Here is a 27,449-nt window from a genome sequence, read left to right as displayed (position 1 = left end):
TGCCCAGTGGTTCATTGCAGCAAAGCTATAATGCTTTGTGGTATGTGTTAAGGGTGCATCTGTTAATATAGGAGCACAATTGATTAATTTATTTTATTTATTTATTTACAATATTTATATTCTGCCCTTCTCACCCCGCAGGAGACTCAGGGCGGATCACAATGTACATATACATGGCAAACATTCAATGCCATAGACACACAATATATATAGACAGACACACAGATGCTATTTAACTTTCCAGCTTCGTGAAAGTATGCTTCAAATTCCAGCCACTGGGGGAGCTGTCACTTCACCATCCACTTGTGTCACTGATGGAGTACTTCCTCATTCCGATGGAGTACTTCCTTATTCCTTTGCACACTGCTGGAGAGTTTTATGGCGTCTTAAATTATATTCCACCCTTCTCATCGTGCAGGGGACTCAGGGCGGATCACAGTGCATATATACATGGCAAACATTCAATGCCATAGACACACAATATATATATATAGACAGACACACAGAGGCTATTTAACTTTCCAGCTTCATGAGGGTATGCTTCAAATTCCAGCCAATGGGGGAGCTATCGCTTCACCATCCACTTGTGACACCGATGGAGTACTTCCTCATTCCTTTGCACACTGCTGGAGAGTTTTATGGCATTGTAAATTAGTTAAATTAGCCTCCACGCATAAGCGGTACCTAATTTTTCTACTTGACAGATGCAAAGGTCAAACAGCAAGCTAGACAAATTGTCTGCAAAGGTCAACAGCAAGCTAGACAAATGGTCAGGAGCTTATTCCGACCTGGGCTGGTTTCGAACTCATGGCCTTTACAGTCAGTAGTAATTTTAATGCAGCTGAAGACCGACAGGTCTGGGGAGAGCGTGGATGAGCTCCCTCTGGGTTTCGAACCATGGCCTTTCAGTCAGTAGTAATTTTACTGCAACTGAAGACCGACAGGTCATAGGTTCGAATCCAGGGAGAGCGTGGATGAGCTCCCTTTGTCAGCTCCAGCTCCCCATGCGGGGACATGAGAGAAGCCTCCCACAAGGATGGTAACACATCAAAACATTCAGGTGTCCCCTGGGCAACATCCTTGCAGACGGCCAATTCTTCACACCAGAAGCAACTTGCAGTTTCTGAAGTCGCTTCTGACACGAAAAAAAAATCTGTTAATATATATTTTCTCTAGATTTGAAAGACATGTAATATCTGATTTCCTTCTTCAAACAAGTTTTCTAATTACTCACATTATAAAGTCAGCTGAGTATTGGGATCATCTGGAATCGGTTGCCTTCTACAAAATCCGACTCCTTCCCTTTAAATTGTGTCTTAATAGCATTTCCAGAGTTGCTTCCCTGGAGCAATTCCGCAGGTGCTCGTGACAAGTTGATAGTTTAATGACATCGTCCTAATGTAATTCTCATTTCTCTGGCTCTATTTCCTAATTTCCTTTACTCTTATTCCCTTTCTGACTCTGTTCTCCTCTAGCTGATGTCCTTAATGCTTCTCCTGCTCCTAACAGCCAGGAAGGTAAAAAGGCCATTTGGTCAAGTGTCCGTAACTGCATGGATTTCTGCACTGCATTTCAAAAACATCCTGTAGTGCATATTTTGAATGCATACCTTCACGTGTTCATGAAACACAGTGTAGCATTTCAGCCATTTATCATGATTTTCTTTTTTTGGGAATCACAATATTTGCATGTGCTATACTGCGTAGTTCATTGAGTCACAAGTTATGTAGGCTGGCTAGTTTCTTGCTTGGTTATGAATTGAGATGGATCAGTGTGAAGTTTTTAGTAAGCACTTTAGTTCCTTGTCACTCCCCTGTGCCACACCTCGGTTGCAAATAAGTGTTGTATGTGCTAGAACTAAGTTTGTGGCAGGAAATATTGCTAAAATAAATACAATTTGATGTATTGTTCCACTATTTTTAAAGAGGGAAAGGTTCATAATCTGCTTAACCGAAAAAGATGAGTTACAACAATTTTTGTAGTTTGCAGATTTGTTAGGCAACTGCTCTCAGCTATGCTCATCAGGGGATTCTGGGAGTTGAAGTCCAATATCATAGAATCATAGAGTTGGAAGACACCTCATGGGCCATCCAGTCCAACCCCCTGCCAAGAAGCAGGAAAATCGCATTCAAAGCACCCCCAACAGATGGCCATCCAGCCTTTTGTTTAAAAGCTTCCAAAGAAGGAGCCTCTACCACAGTCCGGGGCAGAGAGTTCCACTGCTGAACACCTCTCACAGTCAGAAAGTTTTTCCTAATGTTCAGTTTGAATCTCCTGTCCTGTAGTTTGAAGGCATTGTTCCACGTCCTTGTCTCCAGGACAGCAGAAAACAAGCCTGCTCCCTGCTCCCTATGACTTCCCCTCACATATTTATACATGGCCCTCATCATGTCTCCTCTCGGCCTTCTCTTCTTCGGACTAAACATGCCCAGCTCTTTAAGCCAGTCCTCATAGGGCTTGTTCTAAAGTTTTTTGATCATTTTAGTCACTCTCCTCTGAAAACATTCCAGCTGGTCAACATCTCCCTTCAATTGTGGTGCCCAGAAATGGACACAGTATTCCAGGTGTGGTCTGACCAAAGCAGAAAGAGGGGTTGTATGACTTCCCAGTATATCCAGAGGATACTAGTTTGGAGTAATTAAAATTATAATTGGCTTAGTTAAAATAATACTTCATTATTTAGATTGAAAACGGGAGCTTTGTCAAAAAAATATTCCATTTTACTTTGACTTTTCCACTCTTTTAGTCAGATGATGTTTACTTTCCAGATAATATCCTAGAAGACCGACCTGAGAATAAGTTAACCATCGATAAGCTCCAGTTTGAGTACAGCGAAGAAACTGCCAAAAGAATCAAGAAGATGGATAGTGCCATATACAATAATAAAGGAAAGGTAATACTTATCCCCCCCCCCCAGATTTATATCCATATTGAGGATGACTTGCAATCTATAACTGGAATTTATTAACAAGCTGAAAACTATTCAGGCCTGTTTATTGTAGCTTCAGCTTTGGTAGGCAAAGGTCAACTGTATGCAGAGAACAGTAAACGTGCATTATATGAAATACCCGTATATACTTGAGTATAAGCCAACCTGAATATAAGCCAGGGCACCTCTTTTTACCACAAAAATCTGGGAAAACATATTGGGAATGAGCCGAGGATGGGAAATGCAGCAGCTACTGGTAAATTTCAAAATAAAAATAGATATCAATTAGAAATACATTAATTGAGGCATCGGTAAGTTAAATGTTTTGAATCTATATAAATAAAAATATAATGTTCGTTTGTGGGATTAACATAACACAAAAACCACTGGATGAATTGATGCCAAACTTGGACACAATACACCTATCAAGTGACCATCGCCAACAAGTGACCATTGCTAAAAAAACCTACTGAAAAACACAACAGAAGGGACTTAAAAAACCAAAAAGTAAAAAATACATTACAGTGCATGCGCAAAACCACACATATATATAAACACACATATATACACATATATACAAATACACACACATATATGCATATATATACATACAAAACACATATACACAGACTGGGCCACAGCAACGCGTGGCAGGGGACAGCTAGTTTATGATAAGACCGTCCAACTCTGATTAAACCATTATTCTAACCTTCTTCAATGTAAATGTGCTTACGTATTCTCCCAATAATAATAAAGAGAGTAAAATAATAAATGTAATAATAATAATAGAGGAAAATAATTAATATGTAATAATAACAGTAATAATAGAGTAAAATAATAAATGTACTACTACTACTAATAGAGTAAAATAATAAATGTAATAAAAATAACAATAGAGTAAAATAATGTAAATGTGATAATAACAATAATAATAGAGTAAAATAATGTACTAATAATAATAGAGTAAAATAATAAATGTAATAATAACAATACTAATAATAAATAGAGTGAAACAATAAATGTAATAATAGTAATAAATAGAGTAAAATAATAAATGTAATAATAATAATAATAATAATAACTCAGTTAAATAATAAATCACTTTGGTTCGAGTATAAGCCAAGGGGGGCTTTTTCATCCTAAAAAGGGGCTGAAAACTTGTTTTATACTCGAGTATAGATGGTAATCATATATTAAATTGATACTCCATCCTGTGCCATTTTCTGTTTGGCTGCGAAAGCAAAACAGCGGAGAAAATTGATTATCTGCTTTGAACTGGATTATATTGCAGTGTAGACTCATATAATATAGTACAAAGCAGATAATGCGGGATCAAATCTTGGGATATAGGGCAGTGTAGATCCAGCTTTACACTGCGAAATTGTATTGGTTTTCTTGATCCTATTGTGCCCTGCCTCTAATGGCCACCACTGTAATCTGCAGTGTTACTGTTCTTTCACTGTTGGCCTGATTTTCATGGTGCTAAAAATGGCCAGAGAGAAGCCAAGGAAAATTTTTTTCATGTCAGAAGTGACTTGAGAAACTGCAAGTCGCTTCTGGTGTGAGATAATTGACCTTCTGCCAGGATGTTGCTCAGGGGACTCCCAGATGTTTTACCATCCTATGGGAGGCTTCTCTCATGTCCCTCCATGGGAAGCTAGAGCTGACAGATGGGAGCTCACCTGTCTCCCAGATTCAAACTGCCAGCCTTCAGGTCAGCAGCTCAGCCGGCATACGGGTTGAACCCATTTCACCACCGCGACTCCTTAAGGAAAGGAAATGATAAAATGTCGTATCCATAGTTTTTAATTTTAATATAAATGTTAAACTGCAGTTTGGAAAATATATTAATTATGATGACAACTTTTTTCCCTTCACTTGAATTGACCACAGGTTTACGACATGGAATTAGGTGAAGAATTCTATCTCTCTCAAAATAAAAAAGAAAGTAGACAGATAGCACCTGAACTGTCCGATCTTGTCATCTACTGTCAAGCTGTGAAATTCCCTGGTAAGTATATGATTCTGATTGCTAGTGATTGTTGTTTGGTTTGAATGTTAGTTAAGGCTCATTTTGGCTTTGGAGAATCCAAGCCACCTGAGATGCCAGGTTTTTTTGAGTAAAGAATGCTTAGTCTATGGGAAATTAGGTAGGCCACATTTCTTTCTCTAAAGCGGGTCTTTATCCTGTATCTTCACTTGCCAGATGCATTCTTTCCAGGCAAAGATTTGCTTCTCTGCTCCCTATTTTTTTCTCTATCTCAAATACACACACACATCCACAAGACAACTATTCCTTTCAGTAAAGACTGGCTACCACCCAGTAGAGGAACTGAAAGAGTGTGATTAGATTGGAGTAGAAGCACAAGCAGGAAATTGGAGTGGAGTAAGAATAGACAACATGTGGAGACTGGGCCATCAGCCATGAAACAATGGATGGGTTGTAGAAGGAAAATGGCCCAAAGCAAGAATTAAACTGATTTACAGAAGTATGAGAGGAAAAGTTAAAGAGTTTAATTTTGTTGCATAGAAAAATGAAAGCTTACATTATCTTTTTTTTGTAGTGAAATACTGCAGAGTATGTTACGTAACTTATTGTGATAATAATTCTACCTTAAAGCATTTTTGTCAGTTTTGTCATTGGAGGACCTGATCTCAAAAGAAAATGTTTACAATGGGATGTTTGGCAACATGCTGATCAGCGTATGTCCCTTTTGCTACTAGCTATTTATTTATTTACGACATTTATATGCCGCCCTTCTCACCCCGAAGGGGACTCAGAGCGGCTTACAAGATATATATACATACAATATATTATATTATTAGCATCAGGCTCGTAGCCAGGATTTTGATTCGGGGGGGGGGGGGCTGTGTCTGAGTGAAAGAGGGTCTACCCTAGCAAAACTTTTGTATTGTTACCCCAATACCCCCATGCATATGGGATATATTGAGTATGGTGATCAGATCATGATATGAATAAACATAACAGTTTAAATAATGTACCAGTAAGGCCTTTTCGCAGACCACCATGAGAATTTCGGGGGGGGGGGGGGGGCTTAAGTAATATTACATATAACATAAAATATTTATTTATAATGTATTATTATTATTATTAGTATGGGTGTATCTACAGTATATAATTGATTTCAGTATAACACAATTTTTATTGCCATGGCTTTTTTTTAATAGTGTGAGAAGCGAATTTAGAATATACTGTAAGTCACTTCTGGTGTGAGAGAATTTGCCATCTGTAAGGACGGGGGATGCCCAGATGTGTTACCATCCTGTGGGAGGCTTCTCTCATGTCCCTGCATGGGAAGCTGGGGCTGACAGATGGGAGCTCATCCCATCTCGCAGATTTAAATTCCTGGCCTTCAGGTCAGCAGTTCAGCCAGCACAAGGGTTTAATCCATTGCGCCACAGTGGCTCCAACATTGCCATGGTTGAATGCTATGGAATAGTGGGAGTTGTAGTTTGGTGCCACACCTGTATTCTTGACCGAGAAGGCAAATGACCTTGCAAAACTACAACTTCCATGTTTCCATTGCATTGAGCTATGGCAGTTAAAGTGTCACATTGCATTCATTCTATAAGGTCCACCCTATATCAGAATACAGTTTCATTTAAATGTGTCCCCATTCAATTGCTGTTAAACATGTGACTAAGGCCCCTTCCACACATCCCTTGGATCTGATCCCAGATTATCTGTTTATACCAGATTATCTGGTAGTGTACATTCATATAATCCAGTTCAAAGCATATAATTTGGGATCAGATCCTGGGATATAGGGCAGTGTAGATCCAGCCTAAGCATGGTCAGGGCATCTGGAGGAAAAAGAGCTGGTTGTTCCTAACTAAGGCCCCTTCCACACAGCTGAATGAAATCTCACATATCTAATTTGAACTGGAATATATGACAGTATGGACATAGATAATCCAGTTCAAAGCAGATATTGTGTGATTTTCTGCCTTGATATTCTGGGTTATATGGCTGTGTAGAAGGCTCCTAAAACCTAACCCTAACCCAAGACCCCTTCTACACTGCCGTATAATCCAATCCAAAACTGATAATCTGACTATGGCAGTGTAGAAGGGGCCTAAGTAATATGAATACATTCTTGCTATTATAATGCATGTGAGTCCAGAGTTGTTTCTGGTTCTGCAAGATGATGATGATGATGGATCAGTTTTCACAGATTTCCCCTTCCAGATGTTTTAGACACCCTCTACACTGCCATATAATCTAGATTATCAAATCAGATAAAACACATTATCTGCTTTGAACTGGATTATATGAGTCTACACTGCCCCGGTGGTGCAGTGGGTTAAACCTCTGAGCTGCTGAACTTGCTGATTGAAAGGTCGGCAATTCAAATCCGGGGAGAGGGGTGAGCTCCCACTGTTAGCCCCACCTTCTGCCAACCTAGCAGTTCAAAAATATGCAAATGTGAGTAGGTCAATAAGTACAGCTCCGGTGGAAAGGTAATGTCGCTCCATGCAGTCATGCCAGCCATTTGACCTTGGAGGTATCTATGGACAATGCCAGCTCTTTGGTTTAGAAATGGAGATGAGCACCACCCTCAGAGTCTAATTCAAAGCCCAGATTATATGGCAGTGTAAAAAGGGCCGCAATATAGCCTCAACACCTTAGCAAATCTATATAAATAAAAATGTAATATTCATTTGTGGGTTTAACAGAACTCAAATACCACTGGACGACTTGACACCAAATTTGGACACAAGACACCTAACAATCCAATGTATGTCCTTCACTCAAAAAATTGATTTTGTCATTTGGGAGTTGTAGTTGCTGGGATTTATAGTTCACCTACAATCAAAGAGCATACTGAACCCCACCAACGATGGAATTGAACCAAACTTGGCACACACTTCTCCTATGAAGAACAGAAAATACTGTTTGATGGGCAGTGTCCTTTGGTTTTGGAGTTATAGTTTACCTACATCCAGAGATCACTGTGGACTCAAACAATGATGGATCTGGACCAAACTCTACACAAATACTCAATATGCCCAAATGTGGAGTTTGGGGAAAATAGACTCTTGACATTTGGGAGTTGTAGTTGCTGGGATTTATAGTACACCTACAATCACAGAGCATTCTGAAGCCCACCAACGATAGAATTGGACCAAACCTCTCACACAGAACCCCCATGTGGGCCACAGCAACGGGTGGCAGGGGACGGCTAGTATATTTATAAAGCATTAAAAGCAGACACTCGTACTTCTGTATTTAAAGTAAATGAGACGTGGAAACCTTGGAAAGCAAAGGAACTCCACGGGCATCCCATATTTTCCAGAAATAGTTGGATTGGGACATCAGTGTATTGCATTGCACTATGTCTCTGTTGTAGTCTATTGTTTTCCAGCATAAGACATTAATATGAGACTATAAACTCGTCAACCTAAAATGTAAAAAATGTCCCAGAAAATCCTGCATGCTTTTTTGAATCTATTCGTTATGTGTCTCTTTCTCCCTCTCAAATGAAAATAGGCCTGTCGACTCTCAATCCATCTGGCTCTAGCAGAGGGAAAGAAAGAAAGAGCAGGAAGTCCATTTTTGGCAACAATCCTGGAAGACTGAGCCCTGGGGAACCAGCAATGCTTGCCAAAGCATCTGGAAAAGGTAAAGTGGGGATCTTCCCTTACCAATTGCAGGGAATGGCTCTGTAATCCATAATACCAGACCTGCCAGTTGAAGATCAAACGCATTGCTACTCACGCACTGCGTGCAAAAGTTTGGTCTAATTTTCCATTAGCAATGCCACCATTACAATGACTTCATTAGAAAGAATGGATCTACTGTGAAGTAATGAACTGTTGGAAGAGTGTTTGATTACTCGAAACAGAAATGCAGTCGTTTTAAGTTTTATTCATTTGGAAAGCCATATTTTGGGCCATTTTTTTTCTTATGAGGTTGGTTTATATGTTCAAGGTGTGCAGAAAAAACAAAACAAAGAACCCTGTGATTTCAGTGGAAGGGTTAATATTTTTTTTTAATTCTGAGAAGAAGTTAGTGGAAAAGGAAGATGAGCAAACCTAGGCAGATGTTTCCCTTCCTCACTTAAAAGTCCTTTTAGTCTTTCCATAAAGGAAATAATAAAATGAAAATATTTTTCAATTGCATCTCCAAGACCGGTATAGTACCCTAATAAAAAAATTAATTGCCTAAAAAGAGAGAAAAAAATCTACAAAATAGCCAATGTGGGCATAACATCCAAGCCACGGTAAAGAGATTGGTGTTGATTCCTGTTCCTTTCCATCTACCATTAACTTTTTGTAACAGTTACCATTAACCTTTTGTTTAAGAAGTAAAATCTACTTAAATGGCAGATTAGGCAGAGAATAGTTCATTTGATTCAAAGAAAAGATGGAGTGAAGAAGATACCTCCAATTTCTTAGGCCCCTTCTACACTGCCTTATAAAATCCAGATCTACTTTGAACTGGATTATATTGCAGTGTAGACTCCTATAATCCAGTTCAAAGCAGAAAATGTGGATTATCTGCTTTGACAATCTGGATTATATGGCATTGTAGAAGGGGCCTATGTCTGTAATGAGAGGTAAATCCAGTGTTCGCTCTATGTAGCATAGCCACACTGAAATGGATAGTTGGTCATCATGACTAACTTCAATTCTATTGATTGAAGTAGGTCAAAGTTAAGTTGGATTTAGTCTTGTATTAATTTCTGCTATTTTAATGAACTACAGAATATTGGGAATAGTATCCATGTTTTCATTTGTCTACAGCTGACAAAATATGCCCTCTCTGTGTATTTTCTAGGCCATCCAGTATGGTATTCTTGAGTCAGAAGACCTTCACTTCAATTCATGGTTTTACACATACAAACAGAGCCTAGGAATTTATCTCCCCTAGATACATGGGTACAGATGTCCATGCATGATTTCAAAATAATCTATGGCATTTATACTCTTCCTTTCCTCCATCACAAGGCTCAGGAATCATATACATTTGGAGCTAAACCCACATCTCTTTAGTTTCTGCAAAATTGTTGTATCACATGCCTTTCTGTCATATTCTAAAATATATAGACAGACACACAGAAGCTATTTAACTTCCAGCTTCATGAGGGTATGCTTTGAATTCAGGCCACTGGGGGAGCTGTCGCTTCACCATCCACTTTTGACACCGATGGAGTACTTCCTCATTCTTTTGCATGCTGCTGGAGAGTTTTATGGCATCATAAATTAGTTAAATTCGCTTTCCAGCATAAGCGGTACCTACATTTCCTACTTGACAAATGCAACTGTCTTTTGGGCTGCAAAGGTCGGCATCAAGCTAGACAAATGGTTGGGAGCTTACTGAACCCGGGCTGGCTTCAGACTCATGACCTTTCGATCAGTAGTGATTTTAATGCAGCTGACTTCCAACCAGCTGCGCCACAACCCAGTCCTCTTCTTGTAGATTTTTTTTTAAAACAGGAAAATGAAACAGGATTCTGCATGTATGATTTGAAAATACCATTCATTTTCCAGGTGCCTTTGACAGCGCACGGCAAAACTGGGAAGAACCTTGTCCTCCTGCTTTTAGCCCTACGACTTCTCTCAGTTCTATAATCAGGACTCCTCGATGTTATCATATCTCCTCTTTGAATGAAAATGCTGCCAAGCGCCTATGCAGGCGATACTCTCAGAAGCTGATCCAGCACACCACTTGCCAGCTCTTGAGAACATACCCGGCTGCTACGCGCATTGATTCCTCCAATCCTCACCCGCTTCTCTTCTGGCTTCACGGAGTACAGCTAGTGGCACTGAACTATCAGACGGATGGTACGGGCACTCTGATTCTTCAGTAGTTTAATATATATCCAAACTAAACATCACATAACAAATTATCTGTTTTTAATTACATCTTGTGTGGCTATGCTTATATCATTAGATCATTAAAATTAATATAAGATGGAACTGGCACCTTTATTATTGGTTGAGTGTTTACATTTTTATTTTTGCAGGTGCCCTTGTTTGTTATGAAATCAATTTTACAAAACTGGCATGAAGTAACAATTTTTAAAATTAAATTCTGTTTCTAACAAGTTGTCTTCCTTCCTAGTCTTAGAATCTAAATATTGAAATGCTTGTAAGCCGCACCGAGTCCTCCGGGAGATAGTAGCGCGGTATAAATAAAGGTTTATTATTTATTATTATTATATGCTTCTTCTCTGTAGATCTTCCCTTGCACCTGAATGCAGCAATGTTTGAATCAAATGGTGGCTGTGGATACGTTCTGAAGCCTCCTGTCTTGTGGGATCGGAACTGCCCAATGTACCAACATTTTTGTCCTTTAGAAAGAGATTTAGACAATCTGGAACCAGCTATTTATTCACTGACAGTAAGTAAAACCTAATAACATACTTGATCATAAACCAAAATAGTGCATACTTGGGCAGCACAGAGGAGAGTATTTTCAGTACAGTGGAACCTTTACTTAAGAGCAACTCAACATAAGAGCATTTTGTCACTCGGCCCAGGGTTTGCTTTGACATAAGAACAGCATTTTGAGTTAAGAGCTAGCGCCAGAGGGAGTGCTAGGGAAAGAGTACAAGGCTATAAAGCTTCAAGGGAGCAGCCTTCATGCCTCATGCTCTTGTCCTCTTGGGGAGATTGCTGTTTGCTTTGCTCTTGTCCGTTTTGAGGAACTTTGGGTTAGTTGATTTTGTGTGGTTTTTATTCCTGCTTTGTTTGTTTTCATGAAGAGAGAGAGGGAGAGGGAGCAAGAGAGGGAGAGAGGCTGGAATGAGGGTAGTATGAAGAAAATGATGCTTCTGCCTCTTCACTTTGTGCTTCCTTGCCACAATTTTGTGTTTCTACCATTGTGTTGCAGGTTGATCTCTCTTTTTATTGTTCCATGGGAATGTCCATTTATACATCATTCATTATTTATAAAGTACATTTTCTTATTTAAAAACACGTAACGATAAATGGGTGGAGATTTGGTGTTTGTGTGGAAAGCATTAATAGCATTTCAGTGGGAAAATTCACTTTGAGATAAGCATTTTGAGTGAAGAGCTCAGTCAAGGAATGAATGTATCACTGTATTCCTGATACTTTGTTTTATATTTTTTATTGTCGTTAATGTATATTTTTCCTTATAAACCGTCCTGTTATATTTTGCAATCACAGATTGTCTTTAGTAAGTTATTAATAATAATAACTAATAATAAATCTTTATTATTAGTTAATGAAGGCACCCAAAGTGGCTTCCAACATATTAAATATAGTACAAAACAACAGCCATTAAAACACATATATAAAACAATCAATAAACATAAATATGCATTTTGAAAACAATATACATTAATGTGGAGTCTTGTCAGATCATATTACACTTCACTCCAGTCAAGAAAAAATAGTCTTCCTGGCACTTCAGTCTAGGTTTTCAGCTGCTTTTTGAAGGAGGAAAGAGAGGGTGCTGTTTTAATTTCCTTTGGGAGGATATTCCAAAGGCTTGGGGTGGCCACCAAAAAGGCCCTCTCTCTTGTCTCTGCCAACCGCATTTGGGACTGTGGTGGAAGCGAGAGTAGGGCCTCCCCTGATGATCCTAGGGATTGGGCAGGTTGGTATGAGGAGATGCGGTCGGATAAGTAAGGTGGACCTGAACCATTAAAGTATTAATGCTACGATGCGATATTTGGTTTGTATTGGGACTCCTACAATTATAGATGGGAGCGACAAAAAAGATTTGAACTTGTCGAAGGCTTTCATGGTCAGAATCACTGGGTTCCTGTGAGTTTTTCGGGCTATATGACCATGCTGCAGTAGCATTCTTTCCTGACATTTTGCTTGTCAGCCATAGATGCAAGCAAAATAGAAAAATGGAAAATAGAGATTATTATAGAAAAAGAATAAACCATAATTAAAGAAGAATCAGTGGAGGAATGAATAATTTCCTATAAACATAGAAAAAGATACCGCAGACCGACGAAGATTAGATGGAGGTCCTTTTATTTATTTATTTTTACTATTATTTTTTCTACTTTTGCTTTTTTTGCTCTTTTTTATTATTGCTTTGGGGGTTTTCTTCTTCTTTATTTGTACCCCGCCACCATCTCCCCAAAGGGGACTCGGAGCAGCTTACATGGGGCCAAGCCCGACCAAAAATTACAATATAAAAATACAAATTACAATCAAATAAACAACATAACAATAAAATATAAAACATCAAAGCATATAAAACAATATACACAAAACGTAAGAACTAAGCATAATGGCAGACAAACAAAGGGCTGGCCGCATGTACATAAAATGATTTAAACACTCTTCTCTCTTTTCCTACTTTTCTATTTACAACAACAATGATCTCCCACTTTTTATGTATAAACTTTACTCTTTCTTTAACTTTATAATATTCATTGATAAAAATATTTTTAAAAAATATCAGGAGAGAATGCTACTGGAAGATGGCTGTACAACCCCCCCCCCACCCCCCAAAAAAACCCCCACAGCAACTCATTTTAATTAACTGTTTCAAAACTTTGTGCTGTTACCGAGATGCATGTATAGAGACCGATTTCAGACACAAAGCTTTCTATTTTGATGCATGGAGGTAAAGGGACATCTGGTGTCAAAGCATATGGAAGTTTTCCACTTGGGTGCTTGCCAGAAGGAGCTGCTGTTCTGTATCAAAATGATCAAGTAGCAAATTACAAGATCACTGTTTCAGTCCTGTGTATGTGTAGATGTGCTACTATTGTTGCTGAACAGCCAGTAAGCTGTTAGGAATTGTGGGAGTTGAAGTCCAAAATACCTGGAGGATCAAAGTTTGCCCATGCCCGAGGTGTACATTACAATCATACTTCTGAAACCCAATATTCATTAATTTATTTGTTCTCAGAAGCACAAGCTTGAGAAAGATAATTTATTTTAAACCCTCCACTGCATTGTCACCCTCTGCCCTTGTTTTGTGTTCCAGGTTGTGTCTGGGCAGAACGTTTGTCCCAGCAATAGCACAGGAAGTCCATGCATTGAAGTGGATGTGCTTGGGATGCCTCTGGATAGCTGCCATTTCCGGACGAAGCCCATTCATCGCAATACTCTCAATCCCATGTGGAATGAGCCGTTCCTCTTCCGGATCCACTTTGAGGACCTGGTATTCCTTCGCTTTGCAGTTGTTGAAAACAATTCCTCAGCTGTCATGGCTCAAAGAATCATCCCACTGAAGGCTCTAAAGAGAGGTAAAATCAATGTTTATGTGGGACTATGATGCTCAGGGCTAATTGCACAGAGCACATGAAGTGTGATAGGATCTTTCCCTTGCTCCCAAATATCTCTCTGTAATGTTTTATTAATTGTGATGTATAGTATTCACTGGTTTCCTGCCTTGTTTCAATTCTCCTTCCAGGATCTCAGAAAGAGCTATACAGTTGTGTCAAAGCATACATTGCTTTTTCAAGTTTATGGTTGTATAAAAGTTCCTTTTTACATATTAAAATACAGATTGAGTACCTTTATCTCGAATTATGAAACCCAAAATACTCCCAATTTTTTTCAAGTGGGTTGCTGAGAAAGTGACGCATTTGCTTTTTGATGGTTCGATATACACATAGTTGTCTTAAGCAAAAAAAAAAAAATCAAAATATTGTCTATCAAATTACCTTTAGATAATGACATATACACCTTATAGGTAAAGGTTTCCCCTTGACATTAAGTCTAGTCGAGTCTGGCTCTGAGGGGTGGTGCTCATCTCCATTTCTAAGCCAAAGAGCCTGTGTTGTCTACAGACACCTTCAAGGTCAAGTGGCTGGCATGACTGCATGGAGCGCCGTTATCTTCCCACTAAAGTAGTACCCATTGATCTACTCACATTTGCATGTTTTTGAACTGTTAGGTTGGCAGAAGATGGGCCTATCAGTGGGAGCTCACCCTGTCCCATGGATTCGAACCGCTGACCTTCCAGTCAGCAAGTTCTGCAGCTTAGCAGTTTAATCCGCTGCACCACTGTGGCCCCTAATATAACTTATTTCTAGATGTAAAGTATACAGGTAGTCCCTGAGTTACAAACATCTGACTTATAAGTGACTCATAGTTAAGAACAGGGGTGAGACAACAGAAAGTGAGAGAAATCTACCCTTCGGAAGGGAAACTTACTCCTGAGAGAGTTATCATGGGTGAAAGAGAGCTCCACTGAAGCTTTGTCACCAACCTTTGTTTCAACAACAAGCCAAATTTTTCAAAATCCAATTCTCACATGGGCAGAAAGTGAGGTGAAATCTTCTGAACAGGGGCACAGACAGCAAAACAAACATCACAGAAGTGTTCACCCTTTCATATGCTATCCACACATACACACAATTTTGGCTGAAGTTACACTTTAAAAATGTACTTGTTCAACTTAAGAACAAAACTACAGAACCTATCTTGTTCGTAACTTGGGGTCTGCCTGTATATGAAACATAAATGAATGTTGTGTTTAGACTTCAAAATATCTCCTTAGTAAAGGTAAAGGTTTTCCCCTGACATGAAGTCCAGTCGTGTCCGACTCTGGGTAGTGGTGCTCATCTCCATTTCTAAGCCGAAGAGCCAGCGTTGTCCGTAGACGCCTCCAAGGTCATGTGGCCAGCATGACTGCAGGAAGTGCCTTATGTACATGCAAATGTTCCAAAATCTACCCCACCCCAGACCCAATAAGATCCAAAATACAGAACACATTTGATCACAAGCATTCCAGATAAGGAATACTCTCAACCTAGGCCCACACATTTTCTGTACTTCTGTAATGTATTCAGTGTATTGGCTTTTTTCAAAATATTTTTGAAAACAATATACACTGATGGGTCACCTTTTTTGTTCTGTGTATATTTCTTTTTTTTTAATATGATGTTTAAAAATCTGTTTGTGTTTACAATGTTCCCTACATCATGGATCCCTAAATCCTAGAATCAGTTTAAGACATTAAGTGCATTTTTGAGATATCTATGAGTGAAAGAGTATTTCACTTGTTATTTTAGAAGGTACGCAATACCCATTTGGGAAATGTCCTATCTTGAAGGGACATCTCTGTTTCCTCCCTTCTGGTAATACACCAGAGAGTGGAGGGTATGTCTGTGGTCCTTTCCACACAGCTAAATAAAATCCCACATTATCTGCTTTGAACTGGAATATATGGCAGTGTGGACTCAGATAACCCAGTTCAAAGCAGATATTGTGGAATTTATGCCTTGAAATTCTGGGTTATATGTCTGTGTATATGTTTATATTTCAGAACATTCTGAACTTAATACATCAGACAGATTAAATTGCAAACTTGTGGAGAAGGTAGTAAAGTTTCCTTTCAACATGGAGACCTCTGACGAAACATTTTAGAATGGCTTTTGCTGTGACCTTCAACATAGTTTGGGGGTGTTCCACTCAAAATGTACATTCATAAGTCTTTCTTGTCTCTTGTAGAACTTCTCTGGATCAAGGCAATATATGGCAGTGCTTTATATTACAAGCTCAGTAAACAACCACCGTTATATCCTGCTTTGCATGATATGCTGTAGCGAATTTGTTACTCTATAATAAAATTTTAGTGTATAGATCTATGTTCGCAGGGGGCAGATAAGGAAGATTATAGACAGGAGAGGATAGCAACAGAGGGACCGGATTTATTTGCATATGGAGGCTGATTGGTCATATGCAGATTAGCATAGCCCCAGGATTTCAAAAGGTTGGGAGACAAAATGACAGTTGGGAAGAGCAGGGCCGAACATTCTAAAGGGGCGGAGTTAAGTTCAAAAAGGAGGACAGTTGGGAAAGGAGTTTAGAAAAGAGAGTTAGTTGAGTAGGGATTGCAGTTTGTGAAGGACAGAGAGTTAGGGACTCCTGTTCATGAATGGTAGTTAATAAATCCTGTTAGGAAAGTAAGCCGCTAGTCAAATAGAGTACAAGTTTTGAGAACCTAAAGAAAAGCCAGTGGTGCTTGAATCAGAAAGTAATTTTAGTCCTGTATGTGTAAAGCAAATATCATCTTGATAAATGAGAAACATTGAAAGCCTATTTCAGGAAAGTGCAACAAGTATATTATAAGTGACTGAAACTCAAGTTTGCAACAAAAATAGTAATTGTAACCACAATCGTTTGGAGCTTGAAATTTTAAATAAACTTGTTACTTTGTTTCATACAAGAGAGACTCAAGCCTGTGTTTCCAAGCCAAGAGGCTTCTGCTTTATAACACTCATAGCAATTCAGATATTAAAGCTTTGACAGAGGACTGCACTTAGGTGTGTGCTTCTTTACACAAACTGGTGTCCTCCCTCCCTGGTCTTACATAAATGGTGGCAGCTGCGGGATGCGTAAAATACATCTAATCTAGTGCCTCAGAAAGCTGAGGGATAAGTAGAATATATCTGGTCCAGTGCATCGGAAAGAGACAAAATTTACCTCATAAAGAAAAAAAGTAAGAAAAAATGGCTCCTCCCAAGGGCAAGAAAGCTGGAACTGAAGGAGAAGTGGTAGAGGAGGGAGCACAAGAACGTGAGGAAAGTCAGGAGCAGACAGTTACATCAGTAGAACTGCAAAGATTACAAATTCAGTTTGAAATAAGCAGAATGGAATCACAGGAAAGGTTACAGTTAGCTAAGTTGGAGGCTGAAGAAAGAGAGAGAGAGAGAGCGGCTGAGGAAAGAGAGAAGGCCAGAGAACATGAAAGACTGATGATGCAGTTAAGAATGCAAGAAAGAGATAGAACCAGTGAAAATACTAGTCTACATAGTTACAATGACTTCTCTGCCAAAGTGAAGAGATTTGCTAAGTACCAAAAGGGGGACGACGTGGAAGCATTCCTTCTGGCATTTGAAAGAACTTCTTTGGAACTAGAGATCCCAGAAGAAAGTAAAATGTCATATCTAAAGCCTTTAATATCTGGCGAGCTAAATCAGATATTGGCTGATATGAGGGATGATGAGATAAATGATTATAGATTGTTTAAGTCAAGAGTTAAAGTTAGGTTTGGGATCACTCCTGAACAGTGCAGGAAGAACTTTAGAGAGATAAAAAGAAGAAATGGTGAAACATATGTCCAGCTGGGAGCCCGATTAGACAAAGCCCTTGATCAGTGGATAGAAGGAAGTCGGGTTAGCACATTCCAACAGCTAAAACATCTGGTGGCGTTGGAACAGTTTTATAAAATGGTGCCCCTAAACATGCGCTGGTATGTCAAAGATAAAAAAATTGAGAGTGTGTCCCAAGTGGCTGTTGTCCTTGACGAACTGGAAACTGATTACGAAATGAAAAACTTGGGCATGGCGTATAAGAGATCGTATGAGGAAAAAGGAAACAAATATATATACAAAAATGCTACAAGTCCCTCACAGCCATTATGGAAAAGTAAAGACCAAGAAGGGAGGGACAAGGCAGACCAACAATATGGGAGAAAGAGTAATTACTATAATAAGCAAGTAACAAGACCGGGGGATGTGAAGATCACATGCTACCACTGCCAAGAGCCAGGGCATATAAGAGCAAGGTGCCCTATGTTGAGGAATGAAAAGAGTGTTACTTCACCTCCAAGAAACATTCGTCTGGTACAGAAAGATAAAGGGACTGGTCACTATACAGAGGAGGTTAAGAGTGAAATGAAATCCACAGATGAGACCAGTAAAGTATTCCGAGTGTGGAAAGTGAGAGAGGTGGAAGAGTATGACTATAGAGAGGAGATAATAATAAATGGAAGAAAAATATTGGGATTAAGAGACTCAGGAGCTCAAGTGTCCCTAATCCAAAGTCAACTAATAAACCCGGAGCAGATAGTGCCTGATAAGAAATATCTATTAAAAGGAATCTATGGACCAGCATTCGAAACATCGGTAGCAGAAATCCCTGTAACTTATAAAAAATACAAAGGAATGTGGCAAGTTGGAGTGATGAAGGAATTGGAAGTTCCATTCATTATAGGAAATGACCTATATGAAGAATGCCAAAGAGTCAATGTAATTACTAGAAGAACAGAAACAGAGGAGATGGACGGTGATTCTGATGAAGCAAGTACTTCACGAGACAGCGAAGAGAGTGGTGAACTTATGCAAATGAAATTCTCAGATAAGCAGACTGAAGTGTTCTTAAAGGAACAGAAGAAAGATAAATCTTTAGGAGAGTCATGGGAACAGGCCAGAAGTGAGGCTGGTGGACCATTAGCTGAAAAGTCTAGTTCTTTCCAAGTTATAAATGAAAGATTGTATAGAGTTGTCGGAAGGAGGAAGAGTGGTGATAGTGTTGAAGTGAACAAACAGCTAGTAGTACCGGAGAAGTACAGATTAAGAATATTAAAGATGGCCCATGACACAACATTCGGAGGACATCTGGGAATTAAAAAGACGAAGGCAAGAATTCAAGAAAAATTTTATTGGCCTAATATTGGAAAGGAGGTCAAAGCATATTGTCAGTCCTGCCAAGTGTGCCAGCTAATTGGGAAAGCCAACGATAAAACTAAAGGACTTATACAATCGGTGCCTGTGGTAACAACGCCCTTTGAGAAGATGGGAATTGACATCATAGGTCCCATATCCAAAGCCACTAAAGAAGGAAATAAGTACATCTTAACAGCCATTGACTATGCTACGAGGTATCCAGAGGCAATACCTTTAAGAGACTTACAAGCTAAAACAGTAGCTGATGGACTACTTAATATTTTTGCCAGAGTGGGATTTCCCAAGGAAATTGTGACAGATCTAGGAACTTATTTTATGTCCAAGCTGATCAAAGAATTATTTAAAGGCTGTGGCATTGTACATCACAACACAACGGCATATCATCCGCAGAGCAATGGATTAATTGAAAACTTTAATAAGACAGTAAAACATATGATCAAGACATATGTCAACAAAAACCCTAATGACTGGGATAGACAGTTACAACATCTTTTATTTGCATATCGAGAAGTCCCACAGGAGAGCACGGGATATAGCCCTTTTGAACTTCTGTTTGGTAGAAAAGTGCGAGGACCCATGGACATCATAAGTGCAAGTTGGACTGGTGATGAGGAGATCCAGGAGGAAGATATTATGGACTATATAGAGAAACTTAAGGAACATATAGACATTGTACGGGGTGAGGCATCGAGAAATCTGGAGTCAGCTCAACAAAAACAGAAAGAAAGTCGAGATGCGAAGGCCAAACATCGGAATTTTAAAGAAGGAGACAGAGTGCTGTTACTCAAGCCTAAATCCCATAAGAAAATGGACATGGCATGGGAAGGTCCCTATGTAATATTTGAAAAACTGTCTGATGTGAACTATCTGATAATGAAAGTAGGGGAGGAAGGAAAATATAAGCGTGTGCATGTTAATAGGATAAAACCCTATTATGTGAGAACAAATTTGATTTTTAGGGTAGTAACAAAAGAAGCAAAAGCATATTCAGTAACAGAATGGGGAGAATTAAAGGAACAAAGTATCATACCTGATGTGTCTAAGTGTTTAGAATTGTCAGAAAGTCAAAGATGTCAACTGAGAGATGTATTGATAAAGCATCAGGATGTGTTTAGGGATGTGCCAGGAAAAAAAGGAGCTAATAACTCATAGGATCAATACGGATGATGTAAAACTCATAACTTCCCATCTGTACATTGTAATGTGATAGAAACACATTTGAACAGGGATATTTGATATTGATACGGAGAATTGAATAAATGCAAGAGGATGTAAAGATAAAGTTAATGAAAGGTAAAGTTGTGTGTCTTAGATAAAGACAGAAATCCATTTTGAGAAAGTGTTTTAAAGGTAGAACCAGTCTTCAAGAGGAAGATTTAGGTCTAAGATAGCAGCCTCTGAGATAAAGAGTGCTGGGTTTTAGGGCTTCTATAGGTGATGAGAGCCCAGGGGACAGGCAAACTGTCAAGTTTGAAAGTGGGAGTAGAGGCTCCACAATTTCACTTCAATGTATAGTATATTGAAGGATGTGACTATGTCAAGGTGGACATTTTCTCATGGACATGGAGGAGGACTCCAGGATAGTTTTATTCAGGTAAGCTATATAGATATAGGTTTAGTGTTAACCTGTTAGTTCCATTGGAAGGTGTTTCATCAATACTGATTCCATGGAAAAGGCTTTAGATTTTAAAGTCTAATGTAGTCAGATAAACTCACATAGGCATTGATAAGACCTAATGTGTATACTAAAATGTAAGTGGAAAATTCTTTTTGAGGTCATTGGTATAAAATGTAAAGATAACAATTGGTAAAGTATATTGGTAAAATATATTGGTAAAGTATAAACATGCACTGCATACGTTTATGCAGGATTGTAGTAAGAAATTATATGATAATTATACTGTTACTGTTGAATGATGCCATGTAATGTGTGATGGAAATGTAAGTATTTGGATATATGGTTTAAACTGTGAATTAAATGTAGACTTATTGGATAAACCGGGTGCAAGAAGATGACTATTGGTAATGTATATTAGTGATATATGTTGTTAAGATATATAATATATGTGTTTATGTAAAATTATATTGGTAGAGTAACTGTATAATATAATTATTAAAGAATGTTTTCATGTGATATATGATAAAAATGTAAATGTTTGAATGTATGATTTTAAATGTGAATTGAATATAGAATTGTTAGATAAGGTATAAGTTAACAATATTGCTTTCGATGAGGTTAAAAACACTCACCTCCAGCAATATTTTTATAGGGAAGGGGCGTATGTAGCGAATTTGTTACTCTATAATAAAATTTTAGTGTATAGATCTATGTTCGCAGGGGGCAGATAAGGAAGATTATAGACAGGAGAGGATAGCAACAGAGGGACCGGATTTATTTGCATATGGAGGCTGATTGGTCATATGCAGATTAGCATAGCCCCAGGATTTCAAAAGGTTGGGAGACAAAATGACAGTTGGGAAGAGCAGGGCCGAACATTCTAAAGGGGCGGAGTTAAGTTCAAAAAGGAGGACAGTTGGGAAAGGAGTTTAGAAAAGAGAGTTAGTTGAGTAGGGATTGCAGTTTGTGAAGGACAGAGAGTTAGGGACTCCTGTTCATGAATGGTAGTTAATAAATCCTGTTAGGAAAGTAAGCCGCTAGTCAAATAGAGTACAAGTTTTGAGAACCTAAAGAAAAGCCAGTGGTGCTTGAATCAGAAAGTAATTTTAGTCCTGTATGTGTAAAGCAAATATCATCTTGATAAATGAGAAACATTGAAAGCCTATTTCAGGAAAGTGCAACAAGTATATTATAAGTGACTGAAACTCAAGTTTGCAACAAAAATAGTAATTGTAACCACAATCGTTTGGAGCTTGAAATTTTAAATAAACTTGTTACTTTGTTTCATACAAGAGAGACTCAAGCCTGTGTTTCCAAGCCAAGAGGCTTCTGCTTTATAACACTCATAGCAATTCAGATATTAAAGCTTTGACAGAGGACTGCACTTAGGTGTGTGCTTCTTTACACAAACTGGTGTCCTCCCTCCCTGGTCTTACATATGCCATCTTTGATTCGACCTTTTCCTCCATTTTCCCCAATTATGTGTTATTTCAGGCTACAGGCATCTCCAGCTACGAAGCCTGCACAATGAAGCACTAGAAATCTCAAGTTTGTTCATTAACAGCCGAAGAATGGAAGAAAATTCTTCTGGAATTGCTATACCTGCTTCTTTGGTAACTAAACTGAAATGGAATTCTGATCGAGATTTTACCTCGTAACTTGTTTAAATACCAAACTCATAACTGGTGAAATACTACTGCCACACTTGTTAAATGACTTTCAAAGGCTGGTAGATAAATAAGATTTTGTCTCCTTTGTCATCATCAAAGTTGAGGGTGATTTTCACTCTGATTGATAGACAATTTTGCTAGGAAGGCAAAGGATAACCTCTGATTTATGTAATTTGAGTAATATAATATTCTACAGCAGGGTAATATTTCACAGGAACTATTTATTTATTTACTTCACTTGTATACCAACAGGATTATCTACTTTAATAATCTTGTTGAAAACTCAAAGCGGTTTCCAACATAAATATGGCAAAATTCAATGCCTCACATACATAAATGCCTAACATAAAACAATAACAACATACAGCTATCAATTAAATCATAAAAACACAATGACATTTAAACATTAAAAATGTATGTATATGTATCCATATAAATAACCAAGTGACTTTGAATCACTGTGTACTAATAAAAATGAAAAATACACAGTGTTAGAATAAACCTTGTAAGCCAAGGATATCACCGCCCAACCAAAAGGTTTTTCTTGGTATTTTGGTTCTTGGGATTATTTAGGTTATTTGGAAAATTGCATTGGATAGACCACATCAACTCTAGTTTTTTAGATGTGGTTTTCATTATTTTTTATGGGCAAGCAGATGAAGATTGGTATGCTGCATATATTGCATATATTCTGTATCTCTAGAGCTAATGCCATTTTTGGAATCAGCAGGTCAAATATCTTTTTTCCCCTTTTAATGTTATTTTGATGTTGTTGTTTGCTGTATATGTTTTGAATTTATTGCTGTATTATGTTGCCCGGGCTTGGCCTCACGTAAGCCGCTCCAAGTCCCCATCGGGGATTTGGTGGCAGGATAGAAATAAAGTTTATTATAAATATAACCAGAAACAGGTCTAACATTCGAGGCACCAAAACATGTGTTGGCTAGTGTAATTTGATACATATTGGCAAGTTTCTTGTTGGTAACCTAAGGAGGTGTGAACCAACCTTATGCCTTCTTACATCATTTTTGGTAATCCCAGAGGCTGTCATTCCCTCCCTAACCAAATGCCCCCATTGGATGTAGATAGAGGGCAGGGGAATGATTAGAAAATAATCTGGTTAGAGTGCCGTAAAAGCGCTGGTTGGCTGATGAGAGCTCATTACATTGGTCTTCGACTTCATCCTAGTACGCTTCCAGGTTGGAGCCAGGACAGAGCCTGCCAGAACCTATCATCTGATGCAGGGCTACTTCCAGCAGGGCTGCATCCTGGCTCCGTCCTAGAAGCATCCTTTGACAGAGCCCTAAGAACATGGGAGGTTCTCTGTGTCCACATAGGACAAACTGGGGGAAGCACAAGAAGAAGCCAAGCAGGGGAAACCATGCGGGTGGCACAGGATAATGGTTTCCCCTGCTGCCCACCGGATTTCCCTGCTGTCCCAGGGATGCCCCCGCTGTCCCCCAGCTTGAGGACCTCAATGTGATGAGGTCCTTAGATTAGGACTCCAAGAATACAGGGTTTGAGTTTCCACTGGGCTGTGGAAAACCCACTTGGTAATCTTAGCCAAGTCATAGTTTGCTAGCCTCGTAGCAAGGACATTTCAAACCCCTTCTGAAAAAAGCTTGCTAAAAATAATCCCGTGATAGGTTCACCTTTGGGTCACCATCACCCAGAAATGACGTGAAGTCACACAATAGGAAAAATAGCAACAACACCATGTTCCCAGATATAAAATGATTGCATCAAGCACTGAGATCTTCCAGAGTCCCCCAGAGTTCTCAGCAGATGATTTAATCATTTTGCATCTGCTTACAGGAACATGGCCAGATGCTTCTCCAGTCACCTCCGCCCCCTCCACCAGCCACAGAATAGCTATGACGATACTTACTTATTTATCGTGTCAGAAGCAAATTGAGAATACAGTTATAATGTGTGTGTGTGTACATATGTCAATGTGTGTGTGTGTGTGTACACACACACACACATAAATATATGTATCCACAAACAAAGTTTAAAGCTTGGCATTATACTGTGACGGTACTGAAGTTGGTCCACACTAAGGCCCCTTCTACACTTTCGTATAATCAAGATACCATATATACTCGAGTATAAGCCGACCCGAATATAAGCCGAGGCACCTCGTTTTACAACAAAAAACTGAGAAAACAGATTGACTCGAGTATAAGCCGAGGGTGGGAAATGCAGTAGCTACTGGTAAATTCCAAAATAAAAATAGATACCAATAAAATTGCATTAATTGAGACATTGGTAGGTTAAATATTTTTGAATAAATAAGATAAGACTGTCCTCTGATTAAAGCATTATTCTAACCTTCTTCAGCGTAAATATGTTTACATATCCTTCCAATAATAAAGAATAAAATAATAAATGTAATAATAATAGAGTAAAATAATAAATGTTTATAATAACAATAATAAATAATAAAATAATAATAATAATAACAATAATAATAATAGTAATAATAATAATAATAGAGTAAAATAATAAAAAACCTTGACTTGAGTATAAGCCAAGGGAGACTTTTTCAGCCTAAAAAAAGGACTGAAAAACTAGGCTTATATTCGAGTATATACAGTAATTAAAGTAGATAATCCTGTTTATCTGCTTTGAACTGGATTTATATTTGTCGACCTTGCCGTATAATCCAGTTCAAAGCAGATAACCTAGATTTTATATGGCAGTGTGGATGGGGCTTAAGTCTGAAAATAGCAAATTATCAGCTGTAGCTCAATTCTTCATGTAGAATTATTATGCTTCACTGTGCCATATGGGATTCCAACCAATGAGTATGAACTTCGTGCTGGATCTTAATGCAGAACATCATTCAGATAAACTAGTACAAACTCATACTGATGTAAGCAGAATCCTACATATGTGATTTTGTCTGCAAATGCATCACTAGCCAACCTTCATAATCATTTCCTGTATTTTATGTAAATAACTTTCATAAACTCAACTTGGAACCTGAAATTGAGCAACACAAATAAGTTCCCATTTAAAAAAAATGAAGATGACTCTGTTGTCAGTAATCTCAACTTTAACAGTTAGAGGCATAGTCCATTCCAGTATAAACAAAGTCTTGCATACAGTATAGAGCTCTTTTCCATGCCAAGTCACTCTTATTTTTCAGGATTTTCTTGCCTCCTGAGCAGACTGTTCAATCATATTAGTCAAATAATGCTCAGAACTGTATTATATTAGTGCAAATAGTTCCAAAAATGTGTATAAGCCAAGTGGTGTATGAAAGTGATCTTATTTTAAAAAATGAAACTTTACAAACATCTCAGCCTGGCTCAACCCAAACGGCTGACTAGAAAAATGAGAAATTGAACTTGCTAGGTGTTTTCATCCCTGTATTCACTCTAAAGGGGTTCATTTTATTTATTTATTTATTTATTTATTTACCACATTTATATACTGCCTTTCTCAACCCAGAGGTGACTCCGGGCGGTTCACAATTGGCAACAATTATAACAAATAAAACATTTCGCATACAATATAAGAATATAAGAACCGTACAAAGCCTTAAAAACATTGTCGTGATGTTTTTTATTTTCTGTCCATTCTTGCTTGCCACGAAGCAGGCAATTGAATTTGTCTTCCTCTGGTTTGTTGGAGCTCTGCCAGTTCTCTCTGAGTTATCAGTTTGAAAAAAGTTATTCATCCCCACTAATTTGAACTAATTCAGTTTATTTAGACCTTCTGTCTTTTCTTCATCCTCATTTATTTGTATTACTGTGCCCTGAGTCATTGCTTATTTTATTTAGAAAGACAGGATCAACGTAGCTGTTGAGTATCTCAGCCTTTCTTTTATCCAGAAGTCAAAGACCAGACCTTCCTTTCCGATACTGTCATAGGCTTTCCTGACATATATTTTTGGCTGCTGAACTTTGGATGTATTTTTAAGGCCCCATCTAAACTGCCATATAAAATCCAGATTATCTGCTTTGAACTGGATTATATGGCAGTGTGGACTCCCATAATCCAGTTCAAAGCAGATAATCTGGATTATCTGCTTTGATAATTTGGATTTTATGGCAGTGTATAAGGGGCCTAAGAGACATCTACAAGAAAGGAGATTCCATCTGAACATGAGGAAGAACTTCCTGACTGTGAGAGCCGTTCAGCAGTGGAACTCTCTGCCCTGGAGTGTGGTGGAGGCTCCTTCTTTGGAAGCTTTTAAACAGGGGCTGGATGGCCATCTGTCAGGGGTGATTTGAATGCAATATTCCTGCTTCTTGGCAGGGGGTTGGACTGGATGGCCCATGAGGTCTCTTCCAACTCTTTGATTCTATGATTCTATGATCTAATATGAAGGTTATTTTAAGATATTATCTGAGGTCTCTCATCAGACATACAACAATGCAGCTACGACTCCTCCAAAAACACCTTTTAAGCCATGCAACCCCTCAAAATATTCCCAAGGCTCTGAAAAGCTGGAAAATGAGCAACAGCAATAGTGTACGCAACAGGATAAGGTCCAACACTTTGGATATCTCCTTTGACGTCTGGAAAGAAAATTAGTGAGATCTTAGCTGTAGTGAGATCTTAGGCTCCTTCTACACTGCAATAGAATCCAGATTATCAAAGTAGATAATCCACATTATCTGCTTCGAACTGAATTATATGAGTACACTGCCATAGAATCTAGATAGATAGATACGTTTTATTGATTGGCCTATTGGCCGTATCAAAACATTTAACACATAACACAATTAACACATAGTCATACATAGTCATACATACAACATACAACCCTCGGTATAAAAGGAGTTAAAATAAACAAGCTGTCAACAGGATCTCGTTCAGATCAAATGTCTGCGTCACCT

The 27,449-nt window shown here is 38.4% G+C and overlaps 1 protein-coding gene across 6 annotated transcripts in view; it reads left to right on the top strand.

The window, feature by feature from the left end:
* PLCE1 (phospholipase C epsilon 1) overlaps nt 1-27,449 on the top strand; it is a 232,807-nt gene that overhangs the window by 189,123 nt on the left and 16,235 nt on the right. For 5 of the 6 annotated variants that reach the window (XM_067465731.1, XM_067465733.1, XM_067465732.1 and 2 more), the window contains exons 21-28: nt 1,476-1,517; nt 2,769-2,893; nt 4,823-4,940; nt 8,442-8,573; nt 10,445-10,738; nt 11,134-11,297; nt 13,878-14,139; nt 22,424-22,542. In XM_067465731.1, the coding sequence (XP_067321832.1) occupies nt 1,476-1,517; nt 2,769-2,893; nt 4,823-4,940; nt 8,442-8,573; nt 10,445-10,738; nt 11,134-11,297; nt 13,878-14,139; nt 22,424-22,542 (1,256 nt within the window). The remainder of the gene's footprint in view (nt 1-1,475; nt 1,518-2,768; nt 2,894-4,822; nt 4,941-8,441; nt 8,574-10,444; nt 10,739-11,133; nt 11,298-13,877; nt 14,140-22,423; nt 22,543-27,449) is intronic. The other variant, XM_060768734.2, reaches the window with a different exon arrangement.

Source organism: Anolis sagrei, chromosome 3 (assembly GCF_037176765.1).
Source record: "Anolis sagrei isolate rAnoSag1 chromosome 3, rAnoSag1.mat, whole genome shotgun sequence".
In the NCBI taxonomy this organism is placed as follows: domain Eukaryota; kingdom Metazoa; phylum Chordata; class Lepidosauria; order Squamata; family Dactyloidae; genus Anolis; species Anolis sagrei.
This window is presented reverse-complemented; position numbering and strand designations above follow the sequence as displayed.